This window comes from Heptranchias perlo, chromosome 34 (genome assembly GCF_035084215.1).
Source record: "Heptranchias perlo isolate sHepPer1 chromosome 34, sHepPer1.hap1, whole genome shotgun sequence".
NCBI classification, from domain to species: domain Eukaryota; kingdom Metazoa; phylum Chordata; class Chondrichthyes; order Hexanchiformes; family Hexanchidae; genus Heptranchias; species Heptranchias perlo.
The window spans coordinates 3,752,015-3,776,179 of NC_090358.1; the positions used below are offsets into that span (position 1 = coordinate 3,752,015).

Below are 24,165 nucleotides of genomic sequence, written 5' to 3' on the forward strand. Positions count from 1 at the left end.
TTAGGAACGGAAAAAAGCCATTAGGTCTGACAATAGTAATTTATCTGACGTTATACCCTTAACCTGACTGGATTCTCGGCTGAATTTATTCTGTGCGATGGCTTAAGGACCCATTGTGATGACAGGAATGTGGTGCACTGCATTGTTCATAGTTTGGAAAAAATCTAAAGCTTGTGTTTCTTATTGACCCTCAAACGTACCGTGGAATATAATTGGGATAAACTTGTTACCCTTTAGGCGAGGAAGTTTTGCCTGTCTTCTCCTTAACCCCTATTTTTTAACTTGTATCCTCAAAACTAAAGCTGAATCAAGAAATTGCTGGAAACACACAGCAAAGAGAAAAGATAGGTTGGGGTTTCGGGTATGGATCCTTTATCAGAACAGTTCTGATGATGGGGCGAAGGGTTTGCATCGGACGCATTTATCTTGACTTGTTTTACAGCTTGTAATGGACCTGCTGAGCGTTTCTGATATTTTCTGTTTGTAGTTCTAACTTCGATCATTTGTGTTTTGTTTTTCTTATGCCAAGTGTTCTTTCCCTTTTTAATTTTTCTCACTATCTCTCTGCTCCTTTTCTGCCCCACCCCCAAACAGCACAAACAATTCTTCAGAGAGAGTAAGGCAAACAGTGACCTTTATTTGGGATTGTTTCCTTAACAAGTGACTAAAGGGGATGTCTGAGCTTGAGCCTGGATTGCCTGCTCTGGTTTGTCTTCCCTTTTTGAAGGCCTGTCTGAGGTCGCAAAGTCACGGTGTCAGTTCTGACCTCCAATGTATCACTGTGGCATGGTGGGATTTAAGAAAACACTCCGTTGTGCCCCCTAAAGCCGGATTTTGTTTTTTATACCAGTCAACCTCCCTGTCCACCTGGCACATGGGGGAGTGAAGACCAAGTGTAGTCTTCAGGTAAAGCGGGGTTAGAGAGTGGGGGGATAATTAGATTGAAGCATGCAGATGTAATTCAGTCTCCACTTCAAAGTAACACATTCTGTCTTTATTTTTCTATTCCCATTATCAATTCCTACAATCCACATTTATAAAGGAAACTGCCAATGTAAACTTGTCACACTCTAATTACACCCGCCCTCCAGTGTTGGTACTGCAGACCTGGATTTATTGACTACATTGGGAAAGATAAGGGTGGAGCCACAGGAGAGCAGTGCCCCAACGATGGACCATGGTGGAGGTTAAGGACTGGGATGGACAGCAAGCCACATTCCCAGTTGTGTAAGGATGAAGACCAGGGTGGTCAGGCGCAGGTTAAAGACACCGCGGATGAGTGGTTTAATGCAAAGCTTTACTGAGGACAGTAAGGAGCAAGGTGTTGAGGGGTTTGAGTGGGTGATAAATGATGAGAACTGGGAAGGGTGGTAGAAACGTGGATAAAGTGCTGGATATGGTGACGGGTCAAGATTAAACCTGGAGGTGAGTGACAAACGCAGCCTCCAAGGCAATTTGGTGTGGGATGTGCCAGGTACTGATCAGGCTCGGATGTTAATACACTTATCCCGGGTAATGTTATGGATGGGGAGGGCCTTGTTCACAAACGAGTGGTCATTTTGTTGGGTGATATGAAGGGGGTGGGGACAGCCAGTGTAGTAAGACTAACTTTGGGAGCATGTTGGACGGGGAATGAGCTGAGGAAAGTTGGGGGATGTGGTGTGGAGATAAGTGGGCGGGGAGGGGAAACATGAAGGGAAGATGAAGTGTGAAGAGGGTATTGAGGAGAAGGTTGGAGAAATTGAGCGTAGCAGAATGGGGGAGAGAAATAAGCCAGCTCAGTTGGTTGTCTGGAGAGAGCCAATGGAACGTGCTGCAGTGGAGGGTGACCAGGTATAGAAGAGGGAGGTTTGGGCATGTTCAGGACAGCAGCAGGGCTGAAGTGTAGTTACTGAGGGAGTAGGAGACCAACTTGAGCTCAATCTTGGCTCTTTTTTTATTAGGGAAAAGATTATTGATTTTGAAATGAATCCAAACTCATTTCCCTACAATAAACATGGTACTTAAACCTCTGGGTGCCCTTTAGCAGTTGCTGGGTGCAGGCACTCCAATTCTCTCTCAATTTTAACAGAAGTTCAATCTAATTAGAAATCTCCAGGTTCATTTTAACAAGTAGCAACGCTTATCGCTATTAGTAAATAGATTTTTATATAAAGCCAATACTGTGTAGCTCTGAGCGTTAGCAGAGATTTGATTGTTGTTGAGTTAGTTGTAAAAGATCCAGAGGGAACCATAAATACATCATTGTCTGCCAAGAAAAAGACAAATGATTTATGGTAGTATAGATTTTGGAAGAATGAGTGTTATTCCAAAGCCTTTCCTTTGGAAAGTTCAGTTGTACTGCGAATGGCAGCCATGGTTCTTGACACTAAGCCAACTAAGTGGTCATCTGTATGCTTGTGTGGATAAATATATAACTTTGCAGAAAGATAATTAATAGAGCTTCACTTAATAATGCTGTGGGTCCATTTCGCATCACAGTTTCAAATTGAATTCTTGGTGTTTATTTTTGGATATGGCAGCAGGAATTTTTTTTTTAAGAAGCACTATAAAATGTAGCTGGGATGCACTAATTGAACATGAGTGTGGTGCAATGCAGGGGCTGGATCTTGCAGACCAAAAAAGGGGCAAATCAGTCTTTAGTCAGATACCAGCATGAGGTGAGGTCAGGCTCACCCTGGTGCTAATTTGGCACCTGCGATTTAGATGAGTTGTGCTTGGTTGGGTTAAAGTTAGTTTTGGAGCAAATTTGGCCTCCAGTGCTGACGCAGAATTGGAACCTTCGCAATGATGTGCGTTTAAACGGTTCCAAGTGATCTTATATAGCCTTTAAAAGGAAATATCATTCATCAGTATTAGACCCTTTTCTTTGGTCTCTTATGCACAAATGTCGTTACTGGGAATTTCTTCCTCTTCAAGGAAATGCTCTTGTCGCAAACAAAATTTGTAGTAAGGGGTCCAAATCTGATTCATTCAAGTTCTGTCCTTGCAGACCGAATCTGTTTTAATTGAAACCTTCATGAAACCCAAAGTGCATTGCTAAAATTGAGTAGTTTGACCATGGTACTCTATTCGAGGCACGTTATCTACCAAAGTTTGGCCAATAAGGTTGTGGTCGGTGGTACAAATGTGGTATGTAGCCATTTGTGGTTTTGGACCAGTACTAGATGAGCAAGAATTTCCTCCAATTACATATTGGGAAGACCAATGCTATTGTCTTCGTCCCTGCCACAAACTCCATTCCCTAGCCACTGTCTGAGGCTGGATCAGACCGTTCGCAATCTTGGCATCCAATTGACCCTGAGATGAGCTTCCGACCACATATCCCCTCCGCCGCCAAGACCACCATCTTCTTTCTCCATAACATCGCCCGTCTCCGCCCCGCCTCAGCTCATGTGCTGCTGAAACCCTCATCCATGCCTTTGTTGCCTCTAGACTTAACTATTCCAATGGTCTCCTGGCCGGCCTCCCATCTTCCACCCTCCATAAACTTGAGCTCATCCAAAACTCTGCTGCCTGTATCCTAACTCGCACTAAGTCCCATTCATCCATCACCCCTGAGCTCGCTGACCTACATTAGCTCCTGGTCCGGGAACACTTCGATTTTAAAATTCTCATCCTTGTTTTCAAATCCCTCCATGGTCGCGCCCCTCTGTAACCTCATCCAGCTCTACAACCCACAGATCTCTGCAATTCCTCCAAATCGTGCCTCTTGTGCATCCCCGATTTTAATCGCCCCACCATTAGCGGCCGTGTCTTCAGCTACCTAGGCCCTAAGCTCTGGAATTCCCTCCCTAAACCTCTCCGCCTCTCTACCTCTCTGGCTCTCTTCCTCTCTCTCCTCCTTTAAGACGCTCCTTAAACCCACGTCTTTGACCAAGCTTTTGGTCACCTGCCCTAATATCTCCTGATATGGCTCGGTGTCAAATTTTGTTAATTGCTCCTGTGAAGCGCCATGGGACATTTTACTATGTTAAAGGCGCTGAATAAATACAAGTTGTTGCTCAGAAGCTGAGATGTAAAATTGTAGTAGCCACGTGGGAGCGACTGGTCATCTAGTAGAACATGCTAAAGATGCTGCTTATAGTTTAGAGTTTAATATTTCTTTTGGGTTTCTATTCCTTTTCAGTTTCCATGTTGCAGCGGCTAAAGGAGATGTTCCCTGCATTAATGCAATGCTTTCTCATGGTGTTGATGTCACAGCAATAGATGCTGCAGGTAAATGTTTGCTTTACTTTTTGTTCGTTACAGACGTGGTTATGTTAGAGCTTGGGGAGGAAAAACATCCTCTCGTCCTGAAGCTCCTCAAATTGCTACTTTGAAGGCTTGCAAACTCCTCATTTTTATTTCACGCCCTCCTCCTTTCTTGCAATTGAATTTTTGCATTGGACGTCTCTCGATAACTACTTTCTGTTGCTGCTAACACTGAGAGGAATGACTGTGGCGCTCTGACCACGTGTTAATAATAACAAATTAACTGTTTACTTTTGCAAGCACTGGGGAATAATGGGGTGAAACTCCATTTCAGTCAGTTATGCTTTTATAGTGCATCTTACAAGGTATCATCCGTGGCTCAGTGGGTAGCGCACTCGCCTCTCAGTTAGAAGTTTGTGGGTTCAAGTCCCATTCCAGAGACTTGAGCAGATAATCTAGGCTGACACTCCCAGTGCAGTACTGAGGGAGTGCTGCACTGTCGGAGGTGCCATCTTTTGGCTGAGATGTTAAACCGAGGCCCCGTCTGCCCCCTCAGATGGACGTAAAAGATCCCATGCAGCTACTTTGAAGAAGAGCAGGGGAGTTCTCCCTGGTGTTCTGGCCAATATTTATCCCACACTCAACATCACTCAAACAGGTTATCTGGCCATTTATCTTATGGATGTTTGTGGGACCTTGCTGTACGCATTATAACAGTGATTACACTTCAAATGTACTTTGCTGGCTGTAAAGCACTTTGGGATGTCCCGAGATTGTGAAAGGCGCTATATAAATGCAGGTTCTTTCTTTCTTTACGTACAATACATAGAATTTTACAGCACAGAATCAGGCCTCTTGGCCCAACAGGTCTATGCCGATGTTTATGCTCCACATGTGACTCCTCCCACCTTCCTCTTATGCCTATCAACATTTCTTACTAAGTATTTTGGTTGAGTTGGGTGTTTTGAAAGTTGGTTATCTGAGATCTGCAATGGAGGTGTGACAACAGCTCACATCCAGAGTTCTCCTTTTGAAAACGTTGAGGTCCTGAGTGGGCTGCATTATTATCCTGATCCCCTGTGTTCCAGTTATTAGTTAATAACGGTGAATTTATACTTTATCTTTCCCTCTGTGTTTGAGGTTCTGATTTAAAAAAAAAAATTCCTTTTGGATGCGGGTGAAACCAGCAAGGGTGCATTTAGTGCTCATGCCTGATTGTGGTCCGTGATCTTCAATCACTGCAGTCCGCCTGACGATGGCGTTTCGTAGCGTTTCCTTTTCACAACTGATTGGGTTGCTAGCCCATTTCAGAGGGGATTAAGAGTGGGCCACTTCGTGTGGGACTGGAGTTACGGCCACAGGTTCCCTTTCCTGCAAGAAGGGCATTAATAAACCGCTTGGGTTTTTACACCAGCATTTATTGGTTATTTTTCTGGTGCCAGCTGGGTTTTATTGAATTCAGTTTCACACCATGCCAACTCCCTACCTATCAGCACTGTGGGAGAACCTTCACCATAGGGACTGAAGTGGTTCAAGGCGGCGGCTCACCACCACCTTCTCCAGGGCAACTAGGGATGGGCAATAAATGCTGGCCTTGCCAACAAGGCCCACCTCCCCAGAATAAATTATTTTATAAGAACAACTTGTGACCTCTGGGATGCTGGTCCAGTACCATGACCACTGCAATACCATACCCAATAATAAGCTGCTTGATTTTTTGGGTTTCTCACTGGAACATAGGAACATGAGTAGGCCATTCAGCCCTTCAAGCCTGTTCTGCCATTCAGTTAGATCACGCCTGATCTGCACCTCAACTCCATTAACCTGCCTTTGTTCCGTTTCCCTCGATGCCCTTGCCCAACAAAAATCTGTCGATCTCAATCTTGAAAGCTCCAATTAACCTCCAGCATCCACAGCCTTTGGGAGGAGTGTGTTCCAGATTTCCACTACCCTTTGTGTGAAAAAGCGCTTCCTGATTTCACTCCCAAAAGGCCTAGCTCTAATTTTAAGATAAAGCCTTCTTAGTTTTGGATTCCCCCATTGGAATCGTTTATATCCACCCAATTGAATCCCTTAATAATTTTCAATACCTCGATTAGATCACGCCTCAATCTTTTAAGCTCAAGGAAGTACAAAGCAGGTTTATGCAACCTGTCGTCATAATTTAACCCTTTAAACCTTGGTATCATTCTGGTGAGTCTGCGCTGCACTCCCTCCAAGACCAATATATCTATCTTGTACTTTTGGAAAGACTTTATAAATACTGAATGAGTGGGTGGAGTTTGTAATTCTGTAGTAGCTAGTGTACTGTTTCGGTCCAATAGCAAACAAACAGAATTAAAGTACTGAACTTCTGTTGTGCTGTTCAAGGGGTTTATTTTCAGTGGGTTTGTTCCATTACAAACTATCCCTAAAGCTGTAAGTACAGAATATGTGTATCATGAAACTTTAATGTAATAAAACATTTGAAATATATTTTGGAAAGGCTTTATAAACACCGCATGAGTGATGTTTGTTAAAACAGAAACAGATTAAGACCATTCCTATCTTGCACTTGTTTACTTTGGAAGTCTGTCTGGATCAAGAGACCAGCAGTTCAGTGTTTTGCCCAGTGAGGGTCCTGCTGGTCTAGACTGCTAGCCCTAACATTCTTCATCTTTCCTGCCCCAAGTGATTGTCTTTTGGCAAGTGTCTCCCTCTACCAAACACTCCGAATCCTGGAATTGCCCCTCTTCTCTCCACCCAATGTAATTTAGTCTCCTAATGGAGATGACTAACTTGGAGGCAAGGTTTACAAAAGGATTTTTATAAATACTTATGTTCTTCACCTCCCGTCCCCTCAAAAATCTAGTACATTTCCAGGATTTCAATCTACATTCAGCTTTGACGGGGTTGTGCTCTGCAGAAACCATTGTATTCCATAGATTGTTTGATCCATGTCTGCATTTATCTTTATAACCTTCAGGTCTGTTCATAACCAGATATATTTTACGCAGCTGTACTTTAAAGAACTTATTAGCAAAAGCAGCTAATGCAATGTTCTTTCACGTGTCTACTCTGTTGGTGGAGGAGAAATTCTTTTAATCTCTTGTCTCACTTCAGGCCTGTACTGATATTCTTTAGTTCTGGGATCACAGTCCAAGTTAAATAGCCTACTTACATCTACATTACCCTTGCCTCTTGACATTTTGAAAACCGTGATTTGAAATTTTTTTTCTCAATTTTCACTTCTGCAGTGAGGTAAATCCAGTCCTTCAAGTGCCTCTTGATCATTGTAGAGCCCTAACTCCCAGAGTTGTTCATTCACTGTTTGACGTGTGGGAAGAAAGACTTGGAACATCTTGACTGCTTGTTCCCTGGGTTGGTGAAACATGCATGCTCGTCTCTTGAGGGGGAGGTGTTGATGTTTGAAAAGGTGGCCAAAAGTAACCTAACATATCGGACCAGTGGCAGACTCTTGTCTATTGTGGGTTACTGTGGCGATGCATGACCCTGTGCTGTTTAATTTCCAAATCGTTTTTCCGTCTATTCAATGTAACTTCTCATTATAGCGCTGTGATCGGCCCAAACTAATCTGAAGTTACAAGAGCAATGCACTGCATAAGCCTGTGCCGATGTGTGTGTGTGTACGTGTTACCTGAAGGAGCATAATGTTCTGGCTACAATCCAAGACCTGCATCATTCACATCGCTGCAGACTTTGTGCCATTGCACTCAGTAGTACCGATTTAGAGTAGCTGTGCTCACAGTGATTAGGCTGGCACCTTAATTTTTCTAATTTATTTCCTGTAATCTCTGTGTTGGTCCTTTTTGTTCCAGTCTCAATGGGCTATATTCCCAATTTTAGTTGGGAACCAGATGACCTATTCCGAGGCCTCTTGCCATTGTTGCTGCTTAGCCGCCTGCTAATTGGGACAGGCCATGCTAATGTCCTGGGGTAACTTAAGAGTTCCATATTTTTCCTTCCCCTACCAGCTTGCGAGAAAGCATCTAATCTCCACTTGGCACCTTTCCTTTCACAGCTCAGCTGCAATTAGGAGCTGGATATATTGGCATGAATCCATATCCTGCTACTCCGTTGCATGGTGTGTTAGAACACATTATCATTTTCTTGCTTCAGAGGAAACTGATTTCCTCTTGCCTGGAGATAAATGATGCTGAGCGAACCAAAGCTTTTTCTGGGGTCATACCCAGCTTATGTTTATAGTGTTATACTGCAACAGTATGTATTTTGTAGCTGAATGCACAGTAGCGGGGTTACACTTGCAAGATTCCCTCCAATATAGTGATTAATTCCACAATGGAGCCGTCCATGTAAATGGAGTATTGTTAGGCATGATTAAAGAAAAGAAAGAAAGACTTGCATTTCTATAGCACCTTTTACAACCTCAGGACGTCCCTAAGTGCTTTACATCCAATTAAGTACTTTTTGGATGTGTAGTCACTGTAGGAAATGTAGGAAACATGGCAGCCAATTTGCGTACAGCAAGGTCCCACAAACAACAATGAGATGATGACCAAATAATATGTTTTAGATAGATTGGCTGAGGGATAAGTATTGGCCAGGACGCCGGGGAGAATGCCCCTAGTCTTCTGTGACTAGTTCTGTTGGACCTTTTGCGTCCACCTAAGAGGGCAGACGGGGCCTCGGTTTAAAGACTCATCCGAAAGACGGCACCTCTGACAGTGCAGCACTCCCTCAGTGCTGCACTGGGTGTGAGAGCCTGGCTTGCGTGCTTAACTCTCGAGTGGGATTTGAATCCACAAAATTTCTGATTCAGAGGCGAGCATGCTACCACCGAGCCAAGGCTGACACCTGAAGGAACATTTAAGAGCAACCTTCAAGAAATTCTGGCATCACGATAGTATTGTCATGGGTTAAAGAGCTCATTGAGAATGAGTCTGCGGTGTGATCGGGGTATGCTGTCATAATTGATTTTTTTTCCTCTTTTTTTCTTCTCCTCCTCCTCCCTCCCTCCCCCCCCCCCCCCCCCCCCACAGGGCGAAGCGTGTTACATCTCGCTGCTAGACATGGACAGCCATTGTGTTTGCAACGGTTACTTCAGGTAGTTGGAATCATCTGTTGGCTACAGATGCTGTTGGAATGGTTAAGACAGTTTGCAGTAAACAGCTACCAGTCGTTGTCTGTGTCAATTAAGACATCATTCGCATTAACTTCTCAAACAGTTAACATTCCTAATGGAAAAAGTAATGCTTACAAAGCTTTTAGATGTGGATTCAATTACAACTTGTTCATGTAGAGTCTATGCATGAAGTATATAGTTTATAAATTCAAGTACGTTATATTCTAGTTTGGGCTCAGTTCTGAAAATGCAGTAAACCCTGTTCCGCTTGAAGGGTTGGAGAGGAATTTTTTCGGAGTTTTCTCTCTTGCCTCTTCCAGGAAATTCCATGATGGGGATGGGGGAGCAGTGGGAGAGGGTAGATGATGGTGCACTGGGGCTGCACCATGTCTGGGTGGGACAAGCTTGATGGAACAGATGGCTTCTTCCTGTCCTTCCTTGTATGTTTATATTCAATATTTGTTTTACTTGAAAGACTAAACAGGCTGGGGCTCTTCTCTCTAGAGAATAGAAGGCTGAGGGGTGACCTAATAGAAGTCTTTAAAATTATGAAGAGGTTTAATAGGGTAGATGTAGAGAAGATGTTTCCACTTGTGGGTGAGTCCAAAACTAGCGGTCATAAATAGTCACTAATAAATCCAATGAGGAATTCAGGAGAAACTTCTTTAGAGAGAATGTGGAACTTGGATTAACTGAGGCAAATAGCATAGATGCCTTTAGGGGGAAGCTGGACAAGTACATGAGGGAGAAAGGAATAGAAGGATATGAAGTAGGGTGGGAGGAGGCTCGTGTGGAGCATAAACACTGGCATAGACCAGTTGGGCCGAATGGCCTGTTTCTGTGCTGTAAAATCTGTTATTCTATGCAATGCTTTTGGGTGCATTACCATTCAGTTTAATGTTGTACTTGGAAGTAGTTGACCTTTTAGTATGCAATTTGGGGAGAAAATGTTGCTCTAGTTATAGTACAGTACAGGTAAATGTTCCCTTATCACCAGGTACTGGTTAGTTTGTTTGACTGACAGTGTAACCCATAGGTTCTCAAATTTGGATGGATGCATCCTGGAGTATATGAGGGAGTCTGTCGGAAGATTACAGGGTGGCCTTCAAAGTCACTAGATTCCTATCCACCTGGTGTGCTGATACACTATGCACTATGAGCGGAATGTCTCAAGAATTCTGTATTATTCTGTGTTTATTGACTTACTTGAATCCCGATATATACAATTTAAAAATATATATATATTCTGCAATGATATCACTGTTTTTCCTTCGGGTAGCTTGCACAGTCTTTCAGAAATTTAAGACAGGGGCCAGGAGGTCCCCTGGGAGTTTGACAGTACTTGCAGAGGGCATCCCACACAGAGAAGGTTGAAAGGCAGTGATGTAGTCTGATCACCCTTGATCCTTGTAAACGAGTCGTCTTCAAAAACACGCCTTGCTGAGCCATTTTTTTTTGTTGTAAGAAAAGACGTTTCAGTTGGGAACAAAAGCTTTTCTCTGCAGCTCTAAATAATGTATGCAAATTAAATGTTAATTCTGCATGTGAGAATGTCCCCTTACTGTTGTTCGCTTGTATTAAATAAATTAACATGTTTTACAGCAAAATTGCCCTGTTGACAATGTCGACCTTCATGGGAGATCTGCCCTTCACGATGCAGGTCAGTACAAGGCTGCTTAAGTTTGCTGTTCTTTAGCAGAATGCAACTTAATGGGGTTCTGGTGCGTCACACATCCAGGGAGTGAGTCAGTGTTGTCACTACGATTTCAATGATATGCAATGGCAAGTTTTCCTACAGAGTTTGCTCGGACTGTCAAAACACCCACCAGTAGGTTATACGTGTCCTCCCAAACTTGTTTGTGGAGAAAATGCTTGTGCAACTTATCCCTTGTGCAAAAGTATATATTTTTTCGTGGTTATCTCTAACAATGAATGATAGTGTTAGTTGGCTAGCCTTTGAGAGTTTACTCAATGACTGTAAGACAATACGCTCACAAGCAACATTTCAGTTCTACAAAGTTTAATGCTTCAAATAAGGTAAAATATTTGCAAATCAAGCGAACTTGATTTGGGGAAACTAGGTCTATCGAGTATACAGTTCTTGAGTGCAAACTTCCCAGGTCAAATTCAAATTCCTGTTACAATTCGCTGGTTTATATCTTTTTTTTGACTGCAAATCACTAATCTAAATATCCTTATAAGGCATGCAATTACCTCTCTAAACTACAAGATTTATATATGACCAATGGGTAAAGCTATACATTCATGGGTGAGATGACTTCATCTCATGCTATTCCACTTCACTTTCCCATACATCACACCTCCTTATTCGAGGTCACCAGACGCACTCTATTTCAGTCTTGCACAGTACCATACCGTATCATGTATGGGTTCTTTCATAGTCTGGGATATGATAAGCATGCAGGTGCTTATCTTGTCCTGAGAGGCCAGCTTTAGCATTCCTGTAGAGAAGGCAGCTGCCTGTAGTTCAACCTCTGCTGTTCTTTTTAAAAATGTTAACCCTTTTTCTGCCCATGACTACTAACAACAGTTTCTTACTTTTTTTTAATATCCATCGCTTTTTAAAAAAAAAAATCATGATTGGGGTACATCACTTGTTGGGAAAGTCACATGAGCACGGGTGCACCAAAAGTAAAGGACCATAAATCTCCTGTGACCAACTACGAGCGTTATCAAGCTTTCATTAACACGGAAGCAAAAGAATTGCTCGCGATCTGAGCAAACTGGTGTTGTTGAGCTGCAGAAGAACTCCTCCATTAACTAACTAGGTAAAATTATGCCGCAGCTTGTCTGAGCCGTCACGCTGTTTCCTGAGAGTCGTGATGTTCGTGAATAGAATTATCTTCTGTGCTGCCACTCTGTAGTCTGAGTTGTACATTGAGAACAGTGAGGTTACACAATATCTTTTGGCTTGTGTGACAGCTTATGATAATTCAAGAAAGTCGCAATTTGTGGAACGTTTAACTGAAGAGTGAAGGTGTTGTTAACAGTCGGGTGTAATGGCAGAACTTAAGTAGCGTGCTTTTACCCACAGTAATGAGGCAGCTACTGTAGGTTTATTCCAAGTGAAAATAATGGCGTACAACATGAGTATCGAACAAGATGACACCCACGGCCCTTGTAACCTAGAGCTGTTGTGTGGATGTTGGTTGACCCATGAGTCATTTGTAGATGACCAACGCCTGCTTTCCTGCCCCCTCCCTGCATCCTCACTATGTTGAAATCGCGACTCGTTGCACTGTCTCCAACTTCAATTAACTTTCTTGCCTCGAAGTTCAGGAACTCCCCTTCCTCCGGCAGGCAATTCACAGGCTTTCAAAACCCAACTACTGCTTTCTGATTTACCTCATCTTCTCTTTTTTTACTCTTCTTAACCTTGGTGATGTCTTGGCCCTTCACCTAAGATTTCTCAAATTTTTTTTTTAAAAGAAAGCTTTTTTTTTACATACAATGCTATGCTTGTTACTTTAGCATTGTAAAGGATTAATTATAGACTGATCTCCTTACTTGAAAGTTGTGTGAGAAAGGAAAAGACTTGTAATGCACTCTCCCCTTGGGCTGCATCTTCCCAGTGTCGCCCACACCATGGATTAGCAGCTTGCTCAACGTCATCCTGATCAAAGTGTTATGAAGTGATTATAGAGAAATATGCTAGCATGATGCACACCAAGCTCACAGCCTATTTGAATAGGGAAATTGTTAAAGTCTGCTCCATTTTGTCAAGAAAGATTAAGCTGAGGAAAGTGCAAAAGGGAGACTAGATGTAGCTTCTTACAAGAGTATTTTAGGGTATGTAAGTACTTAATATCTGTACATAGAATTTGCAGCAGAAACAGGCTATTCGACCCACTGGTCTATGCTGGTGTTTATGCTCCACACACACCACCTCCCACCCTACTTCATCTCACCCTATCAGCATATCCTTCTATTCCTTTCTCCCTTGTGTACTTATCTAGCTTCCCGTTAAATACACCTGTATGTATCCAGAACGGTGGTTTTACATCAGACCCACAGATCTTCACCGTAATTTTCTCTCCTCCTCTCTTAAAGGTGCTGACTGTTGCTTGGAGATGGTCCTGTGGGTAGGAGCAGCCTTCCAGTGCCTCCCTCAAGTGGCCATTCTCAATATGAGAGGAAAGAATAAGTGTCAGCGAGCTACTTGGCTATGGTGCTCATCCCAATAGGTTTTATTGCTGTCCTCAGCTAATATACACACAGGTGTTCAATTCAGCACTTCTCCAGGAGGCCGCAGCGGAGATGAATCATTGTGGGAATGATTTTATGTCCGAACTCTGAGGTGTTCCTTGTAAAAGATAATCGGGAAGCACAAATACTAAGCAGCAGCCCTGATAATTGGCTTACTTGGGACAGACACTAGCTAACTACTAAACAGTACACACACTCTTCAGGGGCAACTTGGGCTACGTTGGGTCAGTTGGCGGTTTAATTGAGTTGACCAGACTAAACTGGTGTCTTCAGGCTCGTGGACATCAGACTTTGAACGAATTATCCAGATGGTTAAGATTCAGCGTTGTAGTTACCAGTGTTCTTGTGACCTGTATTTCAGCGGTGACTGGCTGCGTATCATGTGTGAAGCTACTTTTGGACCATGAAGCTGCTGTGAATGCCAAAGATGAGGTATGTGCTGGTAAAACCTTGGAGATGGGCCGTCCTTGTTAGGTGGATGAGTAAAAGTTGGAAATCTCAAAACTATTTCATCTTTATCTGAAGCTATCTATCCAAATTATTTTAGCTGTTTACTCTAAAAAGTGAATACGCTTTTAAAACCCATTTGATTGGGATAATTATGGCCAGTCGAAGTTAAGGACATTGATGCTTATGGGTTTGTAATGATGGGATGTACATAGAATTTACAGCACAGAAACAGGCCATTTGGCCCAACTGGTCTATACTGGTGTTTATGCTCCACACGAGCCTCCTCCCACCCCACTTCAGCATGGCCTTCTATTCCTTGCTCTCTCGTGCTTATCTGGCTTCCCCTTAAATGCATCTATGCTATATGCCTCAACTATTCCATGTGGTAGCGAGTTCCATGTTCTAACCACTCTCTGAGTAAAGAAGTTTCTCTTGAATTCCTTATTGGATTTATCAGTGACTGCCGTATGTTTATGGCTCCTAGTTCTGGTCTCCTGCACAAGTGGAAACATCTTCTCCACATCTACTCTATCAAACCCCTTCATAAATTTTAAAGACCTCTATCAGGTGACCCCTCAGCCTTCTCTTTTCAAGATAAAAGAGCCCCTGCCTGCTCAGTCCTCCCTGATAGTTATAACCCCTCAGTTCTGGTATCATCCTGGTAAATCTATTTTTGCACCCTCTCTAGTGCCTCTATATCCTTTTTGTTAAATGGAGACCAGAACCATGCAGAGTACTCCAAGCATGGTCTAACCAAGGTTCTATATAAGTTTAACATAACTTCTGCTTTTTAATTCTATTCCTCTATAAACGACCTCCAGCGCTATGTTTGCATTTTTTATGGCCTAGTAAGGTCTAGTGTTGCTGCTTTGGGAAGGCATTAATGACTCTGCATTTGAACTCCTCTGTTGCAGGATGGACGAACTCCTCTTGTGCTGGCCACACAGATGTGCCATCTAGCAGTCTGTCGACTTTTACTGGAACGTGGAGCAGATATCAACTCGAGGGATAAACAAAACAAGTAGTTTTTAAAAAAAAATGTTGATTTTTTTTTAAACAAAAGTCCATCGTGTTGAAGTTCAACTCTCAATTTAGTTAAAAGGGGGAATTGCTGTCGCTGCCAATGCTGGGCTGGTTAAGGTGGTGGGTGGCGGGGTGATATGGACCAGGAAGGTCCTTGGTTTGTGCTAAGTTGACTGATCTCCATTGAAAGCACCATGGATGGTCCCCGTGCCCCATGGGTTAGTGTCAGGAAAAATCTTCCTGCTTTCTTGCTCCTGATCACAATCCAGTGGCCTCTGGCGGAAGGTGTGTACGTGCATGTGCCAAGTGAGGACATGCTTCTGGTCAGGTGTCATTTCCCCTCTCTCTCTCTCTCTCTCTCTCTTCCCCCCCCCTCCACCCTCTCCCACCAGCCTCCTGACTAATTGCCTATAAGCCCAGACAGCAAGTATCATGATGAATGACTGAGGGCGATTGCTGCCCGTAAAGCTCTTTCACAGCAAGAAATCAACACCTTTTGAGTTGGGGGAAAAGTATAATGGTGGACAAAGTAAGACATTAATAAAGGAGATATACTTTCAAAGTAAACTAATTCCCTCTAGTTGATGTTGGAACATGAAGATTTTTCATATTGGTGAGTAGTAGCTGATGTTTGATGACCTCTTTGTAGCTTCTTCAATTTGAGACGTTTCAATTGACCAAAATTTTTTTTTTGCACTAGTGTACAAAAACACACCTTGAATCTGCATAATGGAGTGCCAGAGATTAATTTTAAACCGGATAACGGCTTTGTAAAAAGAGCACATGTAAACACACAGTGCAAGCACTTCGAGCATATTTATGTGAATTTTGCTGTTTGGAATTTCTACTCCCTGGTATGGGGCTTGAACCCATAGCCTTATGACCCAGGGGCTACTGAGCCACACTGACAAAAACTTCCTCACAGGATGCAAGTATTGAGCCAAGATAAATGGGTGTTTTTTTTTCTTGCCTCATTGCAGTGCCTATGTAAGCAGTCCTAAGGGAAATGTACTTGGTCCCATTGCTTTTTATCTTATTCGATCTTTGCTGATGATGGCACGTTTAACGGAGATAATGGCGACTCTCCCTCTGCGAGAGAAACTGTTAAATAAACAGAACTGGATAGTGGGTGTACAAGTCATATATTCTCTTTGACACTTTAAGTCAATAGCTGTTGAGACAGGAAAATATTGTGATGGAAAATAATGTTTGGTATGCCATGACCTTCTCACCTGGCACTAGATTAAAGCCCATTGGCTTTTTTATTAGAACTCGAAAGCTGGACTCTGTTTATAATTTCTCTCGTGGGTCCCGTATATTAACCGGTCATCTCCCATTTCAGGACTCCTTTGATGCTGGGGTGTGAGAATGGTTGTAAGGATGCAGTGGAGGTCCTCTTAAATCATGGTGCTGATGTTACTTTGATGGACGAGCACGGTCACAAGAGTTTGCACTATGCACAATTGTCCAAAAACCCAGAGTTGCTGGCTTTGGCCAGAGGTGCAATGGAGAAGAAGGCTAAAGGTGAGGTCATTGATTCAAACAAAGACACCATGTGAAGTGCAGGTGGCGTTTATTTTAGGACTTCATTCAATTTATGTTATAGGAATAACAGCTGTGATGTGAATTGGCAGATAGCTTGCCATTCTTTGTTTCTCTCTTTCCCTTCCTCCCCCCAAACCTTCAAAGTATGAATGTATGATGGAAACAGAATTTTATAATGTATTGTAGTAAAGTAACTTCAAAAATTTGTTTTTAAAATACAAGAGCTGAAAACTGAGTTAATTTTTAGTTTTCACACTGATGTACTTTCACTTGTAGCTTCTCAAGATATAAAGAAACTGCTTTAAATATAATGTGTTAGAACTTGGAACTGTGTAGAGCTGCCTTTTGCCCTGGTGATTCAAATTCGTTTTTTGTGATTACTGATTGAGAAACTGATGGTTTGAAGTTTGAAAATGCTCGGGTGCTATGTGGATAGGGAGGGGCGAGGCTATGGGGAGGATTTGACAATAAGGATGAGAATTTTAAAATCAAGTCATTGCTGGACCGGGAACCAATGTAGGCCAGCGAGCATGGGTGATGGGTGATTGGGACTTGGTGCGACTTAGGATACGGGCTGCAGAGTTTTGGATGAGCTCAAGTTTATGGAGGGTGGAAGTTGAGAGGTCAGCCAGGAGAGCCTTAGAATAGTCGAGTCTATAGGTAACAGACATGGATGAGAGTTTCAGCAGTAGGTGAGCTGAGGCAGGGACGGAGATGGACAATGTTATGGAGGTAGAAGTAGGCAGTCTTGGTGATGGAGTGGATATGTGGTTGGAATAGGACGCCACGGTTGCGAACGGTCTGGTTCAGCCTCAGACAGTGGCCAGAGAGAGAGATGGAGTCAGTGGCCAGGGAACGGAGTCTGTGATTGAGACCAAAAACAATGGCTTCGGTCTCCCCAATATTTAGTTGGAGGAAATTTCTGCTCACCCAGTACTGGATGTTGGGCAAGCAGTGTGGCAAATCAGACAGTGGAGGGGCTGAGAGAGGTTATGGTGAGGTAGAGCTCCCGAAACCTATTTACATTTAAAAGCTAGCTCGAACTTGAATGCAATCTCCTCCACTTTGCATTTTGTGCTGTTCACTGGGACAGTTGCTGTGTTAGGGAATTGCACTGTTTCTAAAAAAAAATTAATTCCCAGGATGTGGGTGTTGCAGGTAAGGCTGGTATTTATTGCCCATCCCTAGTTGTGCTAAGCGGTTTGATGCGACTGAGTGGCTGCCTTGCTAGGCCACTTCAGGGGGCAGTTAAGAGTCAACCATGTTGGGTGTGGGGACTGGAGTCACACATAAGCCCAGACTGGGTAAAGACGGCAGGTTTCCTTCCCTAAATAGCATTAGTGAGCTGGTTGGGTTTTTACAACAATCCGACAGCTTCATCGTCACTTTTACTGATACCAGCCTTGTATTTCCAGATTTTTTTTTTCAAGTTGCCATGGTGGGATTTGAATTTGCGATCTCTGGGTTATTCGCCCAAGCCACTGGGTTACCAGTTCAGTAACATAACCACTACACTACATAAAATTCTGGCATCATAATAGCTGCTTATATAATGAAAGATTGAACAGGCTGGGGCTCTTTTCTCTAGAAAGGAGAAGGCTGAAGGAGTGACCTAATAGAGGTCTTTAGAATTATGAAGGGGTTCGATAGGGTAGATGTAGAGAAGATGTTTCCACTTGTGGGGGGGTCCAAAACTAGGGGTCATCAATATAAGAAAGTCACTAATAAATCCAATAAGGAATTCAGGAGAAACTTCTTTACCCAAGGAATGGTTAGAAGATGGGACTCGCTACATAGAAAATGGGAGCAAGAGTAGGCCATTCGGCCCTTCGGGCCTGCTCCGCCATTGAAAATGATCATGGCTGATCGTCTAACTCAGTACCCTGTTCCCGCTTTTTCCCCATATCCCTTGATCCCTTTAGCATTAAAAAATGTATCTATCTCCTTCTTGAATACATCTAATGACTTGGCCTCCACAGCCTTCTGTGGTAGAGAATTCCACAGGTTCACCACCCTCTGAGTGAAGAGATTTCTCCTCATCTCGGTTCTAAATGGCATACCCCGTATCCTGAGACTGTGACCCCTGGTTCTGGGCTCCCCAGCCATCGGGAACATCCTCCCTGCATCTAGTCTGTCTAGTCCTGTTAGAATTTTATATGTTTCGATGAGATCATATCTCATTCTTCTAAACTCTAGTGAATATAGGCCTAGTCGACCCAATCTCTCCTCAATCGTCAGTCCTGCCATCCAAGGAATCAGTCTGGTAAACCTTTGTTGCACTCCCTCCATGGCAAGGACATCCTTCCTCAGATAAGGAGACCAAAACTGCACACAATGCTCCAGATGTGGTCTCACCAAGGCCCTGTACAACTGCAGTAAGACATCCCTGCTCCTGTACTCAAATCCTCTTGCAATGAAGGCCAACATACCATTCGCCTTCCTAACTGCTTGCTGCACCTGAATGCTTGCTTTCAGCGACTGGTGTACAAGGACACCCAGATCTCGTTGCACCTCCCCTTTTCCCAATCTATCACCACATGGAGCAGTTGAGGCGTCTAGCATAGATGCATTTAAGTGGAAGCTGGATGGAGAGAAAGGAACAGAAAGATATGCTGATAGGATGAGATGAGGTAGCGTGGGAGGTGGCTTGTGTGGAGCATAAATGCCGGGGTAGATCAGTTGGGCCGAATGGCCTATTTCTTTGCTGTAAATTCTATGTAATAAAGGGTGGAGTGTATCTACTAAAAATAAAATTACTCTCTGGCCTCTCATTATTTACAAATATGAGTGGGCGCCTGCAATATAAAAGGCTATAATTAACATGCTTGTCTCTGAAACAGGTCTGTGCTACTCCTAAGTAACTGCTGAATGAATGTTAAGTGGGGATTTTTTTTTGGTTGAACTTTCTACTCAAAACACACAGTGCAATTTTAATGAAAGGAAAAGATTCTGTTAACATGTTCTGTGCTTGTTGAATAAATTTGTATTTTACTCCATTCCTGTTGCCACAAGAACTTTCTCCTGTAATTAGAAATAATTTCACTAAAGACAAATTGTGGCAAATTTTTTCCTTTTCTTTATGGCAGCCTGTCTATTACCAATTTTTAACTTGCTGTCTCAGCATTGGATTTTATTTTGAATCTGGATTAATTTGAGTGGAAACCTTCAGGTTATCGTCACACTGCTGCAGTGTCTAAAAGCAGCGTTAAGGACATGCAGCTGGTATAATGCCATCATTACAAGTCGCTACACATTCGTAAAAACCTTTCTTGAATTTGATCTGAAACCTCACCTCCTCAGACTCGCACTTTGAGCTGATTCTTGTGCCATTTTCATTCTAACGTACACTGTTTCCAAATGGTTTAGTTTTCCTCGGTTACATAAGAAAATATGGAATGATAAAAGGTTACTTTGAACCATCTGATTCTTACAAAAGGCTACATGCAACTTTCCGTGTTCCGTACTCCACCCAGTCCATTCAAATTCTTGAGAACGGTGAATATCAGTCTTAAAGTTATAGTCTGTATTGCTCAACGCTGCAGGCCTGGACTAATAATCCAGGGAATGTGATTTCAAATCTCACCCTGGCACAACAAAGTTGCGATTTGGTAATGAGGGTCATACCACTACTCTGGTGCTTTGTGTGGGCCAAGCGGTGGAAAGGCCAGAAGGGGAGACTTCAGTGAGGGGCAAGATATTGCCACCCATGAGCCAAATTTCCATCAAAGCCAGGGTCAATGCAATCATCCACAATGAGGTTGCAGATGGCAAGGACCTTGTTGGCGAGTGAATGGACCATCTGTAGGAAAATGCGAGGAGAGATAGTGACTGGTCCACTCACGAGCAGAGTTTGATGGGGGCAGTGGTGGATGGGAAGAGAAGGAGGTTGGTGAGATTTTTCCCCCCAGTGGGCACGTTGAATGGGAATGTCGGTGAGAGACGAGGTTTGGGTTGGTGCTCATAATGGGGCAGCAACAGATGCCTCAAAGGGCCCTTTGGACATTGCTGAATGAGGCACTGAGGGTAGCTGTGGGCTTCAAGCCCTCAACAGCAACAGGAGAGTAGGAAGGCAGAGGAGTAATGATGGGTTGGAGTAGGGAATGGGGTAGGGGGCTAAGTACCCAAAAGGTGGCATGAACGAGTGACGGGAAGAGGAGGACCCGGGAGATAAGGACCTGAGAAGGATCAGAGCAAACAAAGTGGGTAGAACTATTACACAGGTTAGTATTTGGAAGTATCATGAATTGTTCTTCCAGCATTGGAGTGAATATTGAGGCAAAATTTCAAAACACTGATCCCCCTCTTTAAATAACAATTGCCAGTTTCTTCATTGTACGAGCATTTTTTAACTAGCCCATTGTATGATTGAATAGTGCTTTTGCATGGTGCCGACAAATTAAGGTTGGGTCATATTGATTGAAGGACTCATCTTAGCAATATCATCACATTTGCCAGCGTGCTGGCTGACTCTCAATTTCCTTGTACAGTCCGCATGCTTACATATTATTGCCCATCACCCCTGTGCTCGCTGACCTACATTGGCTCACAGTCTGGCAAAGCCTCCATTTTTAAAATTCTTATCCTTGGGTTCCAATCCCGCCACGGCCTCACCCCTCCCAATCTCTGTAACCTCCTCCAGCTCTACAACCCTCAGATCTCTGCGCGCCTCCGATTCTGGCCTCTCGCGCATCCCCGATTTTAATCGCTCCACCATTGGCAGATGTGCCTTCGGCTACCTAGGCCGTAAGCTCTGAAATTCCCTCCCTAAACCTCTCCGCCTCTCCCTCTCTCCTCCTTCTAAGACGCTCCTTAAAACCTACCTCTTTGACCAAGCTTTTGGTCACCTGTTCTAATATCTCCTTATGTGGTTTGAAGTCAAATTTTGTTTGATAATCGCTCCTGTGACGTTTTACTATGTTAAAGGCGCTATATAAATGCAAGTTGTTGTTGCTTGTGTCTTAAGTTAGGAACACTGTTAATCTGCCTTGCCTAGTTTCTCAATGCCATATCGGTTTCTTTGTTTAGCCATATTATTTGTAAGGCCATAAAAAGTCTATTTAGGGTTGAGCAGTTAACACTGTCCACAGATCTGCCATGTCACTGCATCTCCATCTGGTAGGGTGTAATTACTGGTAGGTCCTGTGGTGAATAAACCCTCTTATATTGTTTTACTGGTTAAGTATGAGTATAATTTAAAAAGCAGAAATAGCAAATTACATCGTCCAATAATGTTGATGAGAGGGCTTGTAGTAGAATGTTGCTAGTGCTTCATATTCATATTTTGCTCAATTTTATCAGTCGTGTCTATGAAGGATAACATTTGTATGACTAATTCAATAGAGCTTTTCGAAATTATGAAGTGTTTTGATCGAATAAATAAGGAGAAACTGTTTCCACTGGCAGAAGGGTCGGTAACCAGAGGACACAGATTTTAAGATAATTGGCAAAAGAACCAGAGGGGAGATGAGGAGAAATTTTTTACGCAGCGAGTATGATGATCTGGAATGCACTGCCTGAAAGGGTGGTGGAAGCAGATTCAATAATAATTTGAAATTATCCAATTCCCCTTTGCAATACTTGAAAAGGTAAAAATTTGCAGGGCTGTGGGGAAAGAGCTGGGGAATGGGACTAATTGGATAGCTCTTTCAAAGAGCCAGCACAGGCATGATGGGCTGAATGACCTCCATCAGTGCTGTATGATTCTATGATTTTCGTTTATTGGTTATAAAAATATTGAAAAAGGCTGTTTAACTGTGATGAAACCTCCAGGAATGGAATACATCCAACCAGAGTTGGCAACCGTAGCCTTATCGGGCCCAAGGTTAAAAAGGCAGGCAACTTTACCTGGGTAGCAGGGGGAGGGAAAGAGAGGAGATGGGAACGGCCCCCTCTCTGCCATCTTAACCCTCTCGCCTGCACCGTTTCTGGTGGGGTCGGGGGTTAAAATCAGCCCATTCAGCATTTTGATGACACGGAATTGAAAGAAATAATTGAATAAAATCAGAGGTACGTCAATGTTTTTGGAGAGCTTTACACATAACTCTTTAGTGCCATCTTCTGATTTCGGGCTAGATTACCGCAGCTTTACTAAAGAATAAAGCAGGAAGGACAGCTACGGTATATTAAGTGCGTATGTATAATTAACGTCAGATTTCCTGTTGAACTAGCAATTATTTCTTAAGTTTGAACTAATTATGCCACAATTAATGTGACCGTGTGTTGGGATTGCACTGATAGCTGCCACTGGCATTGAAAGAAAGAACTTGGATTTATATACTGTAGGACCTCATCACATCTCAGGATGTGCCAAAGTGCTTTACAATCAATGAATTGCTTTTTGAAGTGCTGTCACTGTTGGATAAAAGAACTTGCATTTATATAGCACCTTTCACTAAAACAGATTATCTCATTGCTGTGTGTGGGACCTTGCTGTGTGCAAATTGGCTGCCACATTTCCCCACATTACAACAGTGACTGCATTTCAAAAGTACTTCGTTGGACATCCTGAGGTCATGAAAGGCACTATATAAATGCAAGTTCATTCTTTCTTTGCAGTGCTAGTGATGGAGCGATTAGAAGTGAGGAGTAGCCCAAGATTCATATCATGTACCACAAACTCTGTTCCTTCGTCACCGACTCCATCCCTCTCCCTGGCCACTGATTGAGGCTGAACCAGACCATTCGCAACCTTGGCATCCTATTTGATCCTGAGATGAGCTTCTGAATACACATCCACTCCATCAACAAGACCGTTTACTTCGACCAATGTGCTGGCCTACTCCCAATTTCCTTGTACTGTCCATGTGCTTACATATTATTGCCCATCACCCCTGTGCTCGCTGACCTACATTGGCTCACGGTCTGGCAATGCTTCGATTTTAAAATTCACATCCTTGTTTTCAAATCACTCCATGGCCTCACCCCTCTCTATCACTGTGCTCTCCTGCAGCCTTACAACCCTCCGAGATCTCTGCGCTCCTCCAATTCTGGCCTATTACGCATCCCCGATTTTAATTGCTCCGCTATTGGTGGCCGTGCCTTCAGCTGCCTAGGCCCGAAGCTCTGGAATTCCCTCCCTAAACCCCTCTACCTCTCTCTCCTCCGTTAAGAGGTTTCTTAATTCTCTTTGGCCAAGCTTTTGGTCACCTGCCCTAATATCTCCGGATACGGCTCGGTGTCACATTTTGTTTGATAATCGTTCCTGTGAAGCGCCTTGGGATGTTTACTACATTAAAGGCGGTATATAAATGCAAGTTGTTGTTTAAGTGTGACTTAAACATGATAAGATAGTTTGTGCCCTTCTCATCACCCGCTTCACCTAAAGATTGACTGAGCAAATCCAAAGTCCCTGGTTTAAATATGTGTATATGGACTGGGTGGTGCACTCCAGCTTTTCGCTGCTGGTACTTTGGTTATAACATTCCCATTCTAATGGGATAATCTCTTGTTGTGGCCCATAGTACAAAACCAAACATAGTTTGACGTCAATTGGCAACTTATCTCTGAGGCAAAAGGATGGCTGATGTGGGGTATGTGTGGGAAACAGAAGTGCAATAGGGGATGTTCTTGAGGTTAATGTACATTATTGGGGCAGGGTAGAGGGTGTTATACTGTGCAATAACTGGCCTGAGCATACCTGATGC

The 24,165-nt window shown here is 43.2% G+C and overlaps 1 protein-coding gene across 3 annotated transcripts in view; it reads left to right on the forward strand.

Annotated features, from left to right (window-relative positions):
• LOC137301716 (uveal autoantigen with coiled-coil domains and ankyrin repeats protein-like) overlaps positions 1-24,165 on the forward strand; it is a 116,946-nt gene that overhangs the window by 50,576 nt on the left and 42,205 nt on the right. For all 3 annotated transcript variants that reach the window (XM_067971301.1, XM_067971303.1, XM_067971302.1), the window contains exons 3-8: positions 4,130-4,218; positions 9,195-9,259; positions 10,880-10,937; positions 13,866-13,936; positions 14,869-14,975; positions 16,320-16,501. In XM_067971301.1, coding sequence (XP_067827402.1) covers positions 4,130-4,218; positions 9,195-9,259; positions 10,880-10,937; positions 13,866-13,936; positions 14,869-14,975; positions 16,320-16,501 — 572 coding nt within the window. The remainder of the gene's footprint in view (positions 1-4,129; positions 4,219-9,194; positions 9,260-10,879; positions 10,938-13,865; positions 13,937-14,868; positions 14,976-16,319; positions 16,502-24,165) is intronic.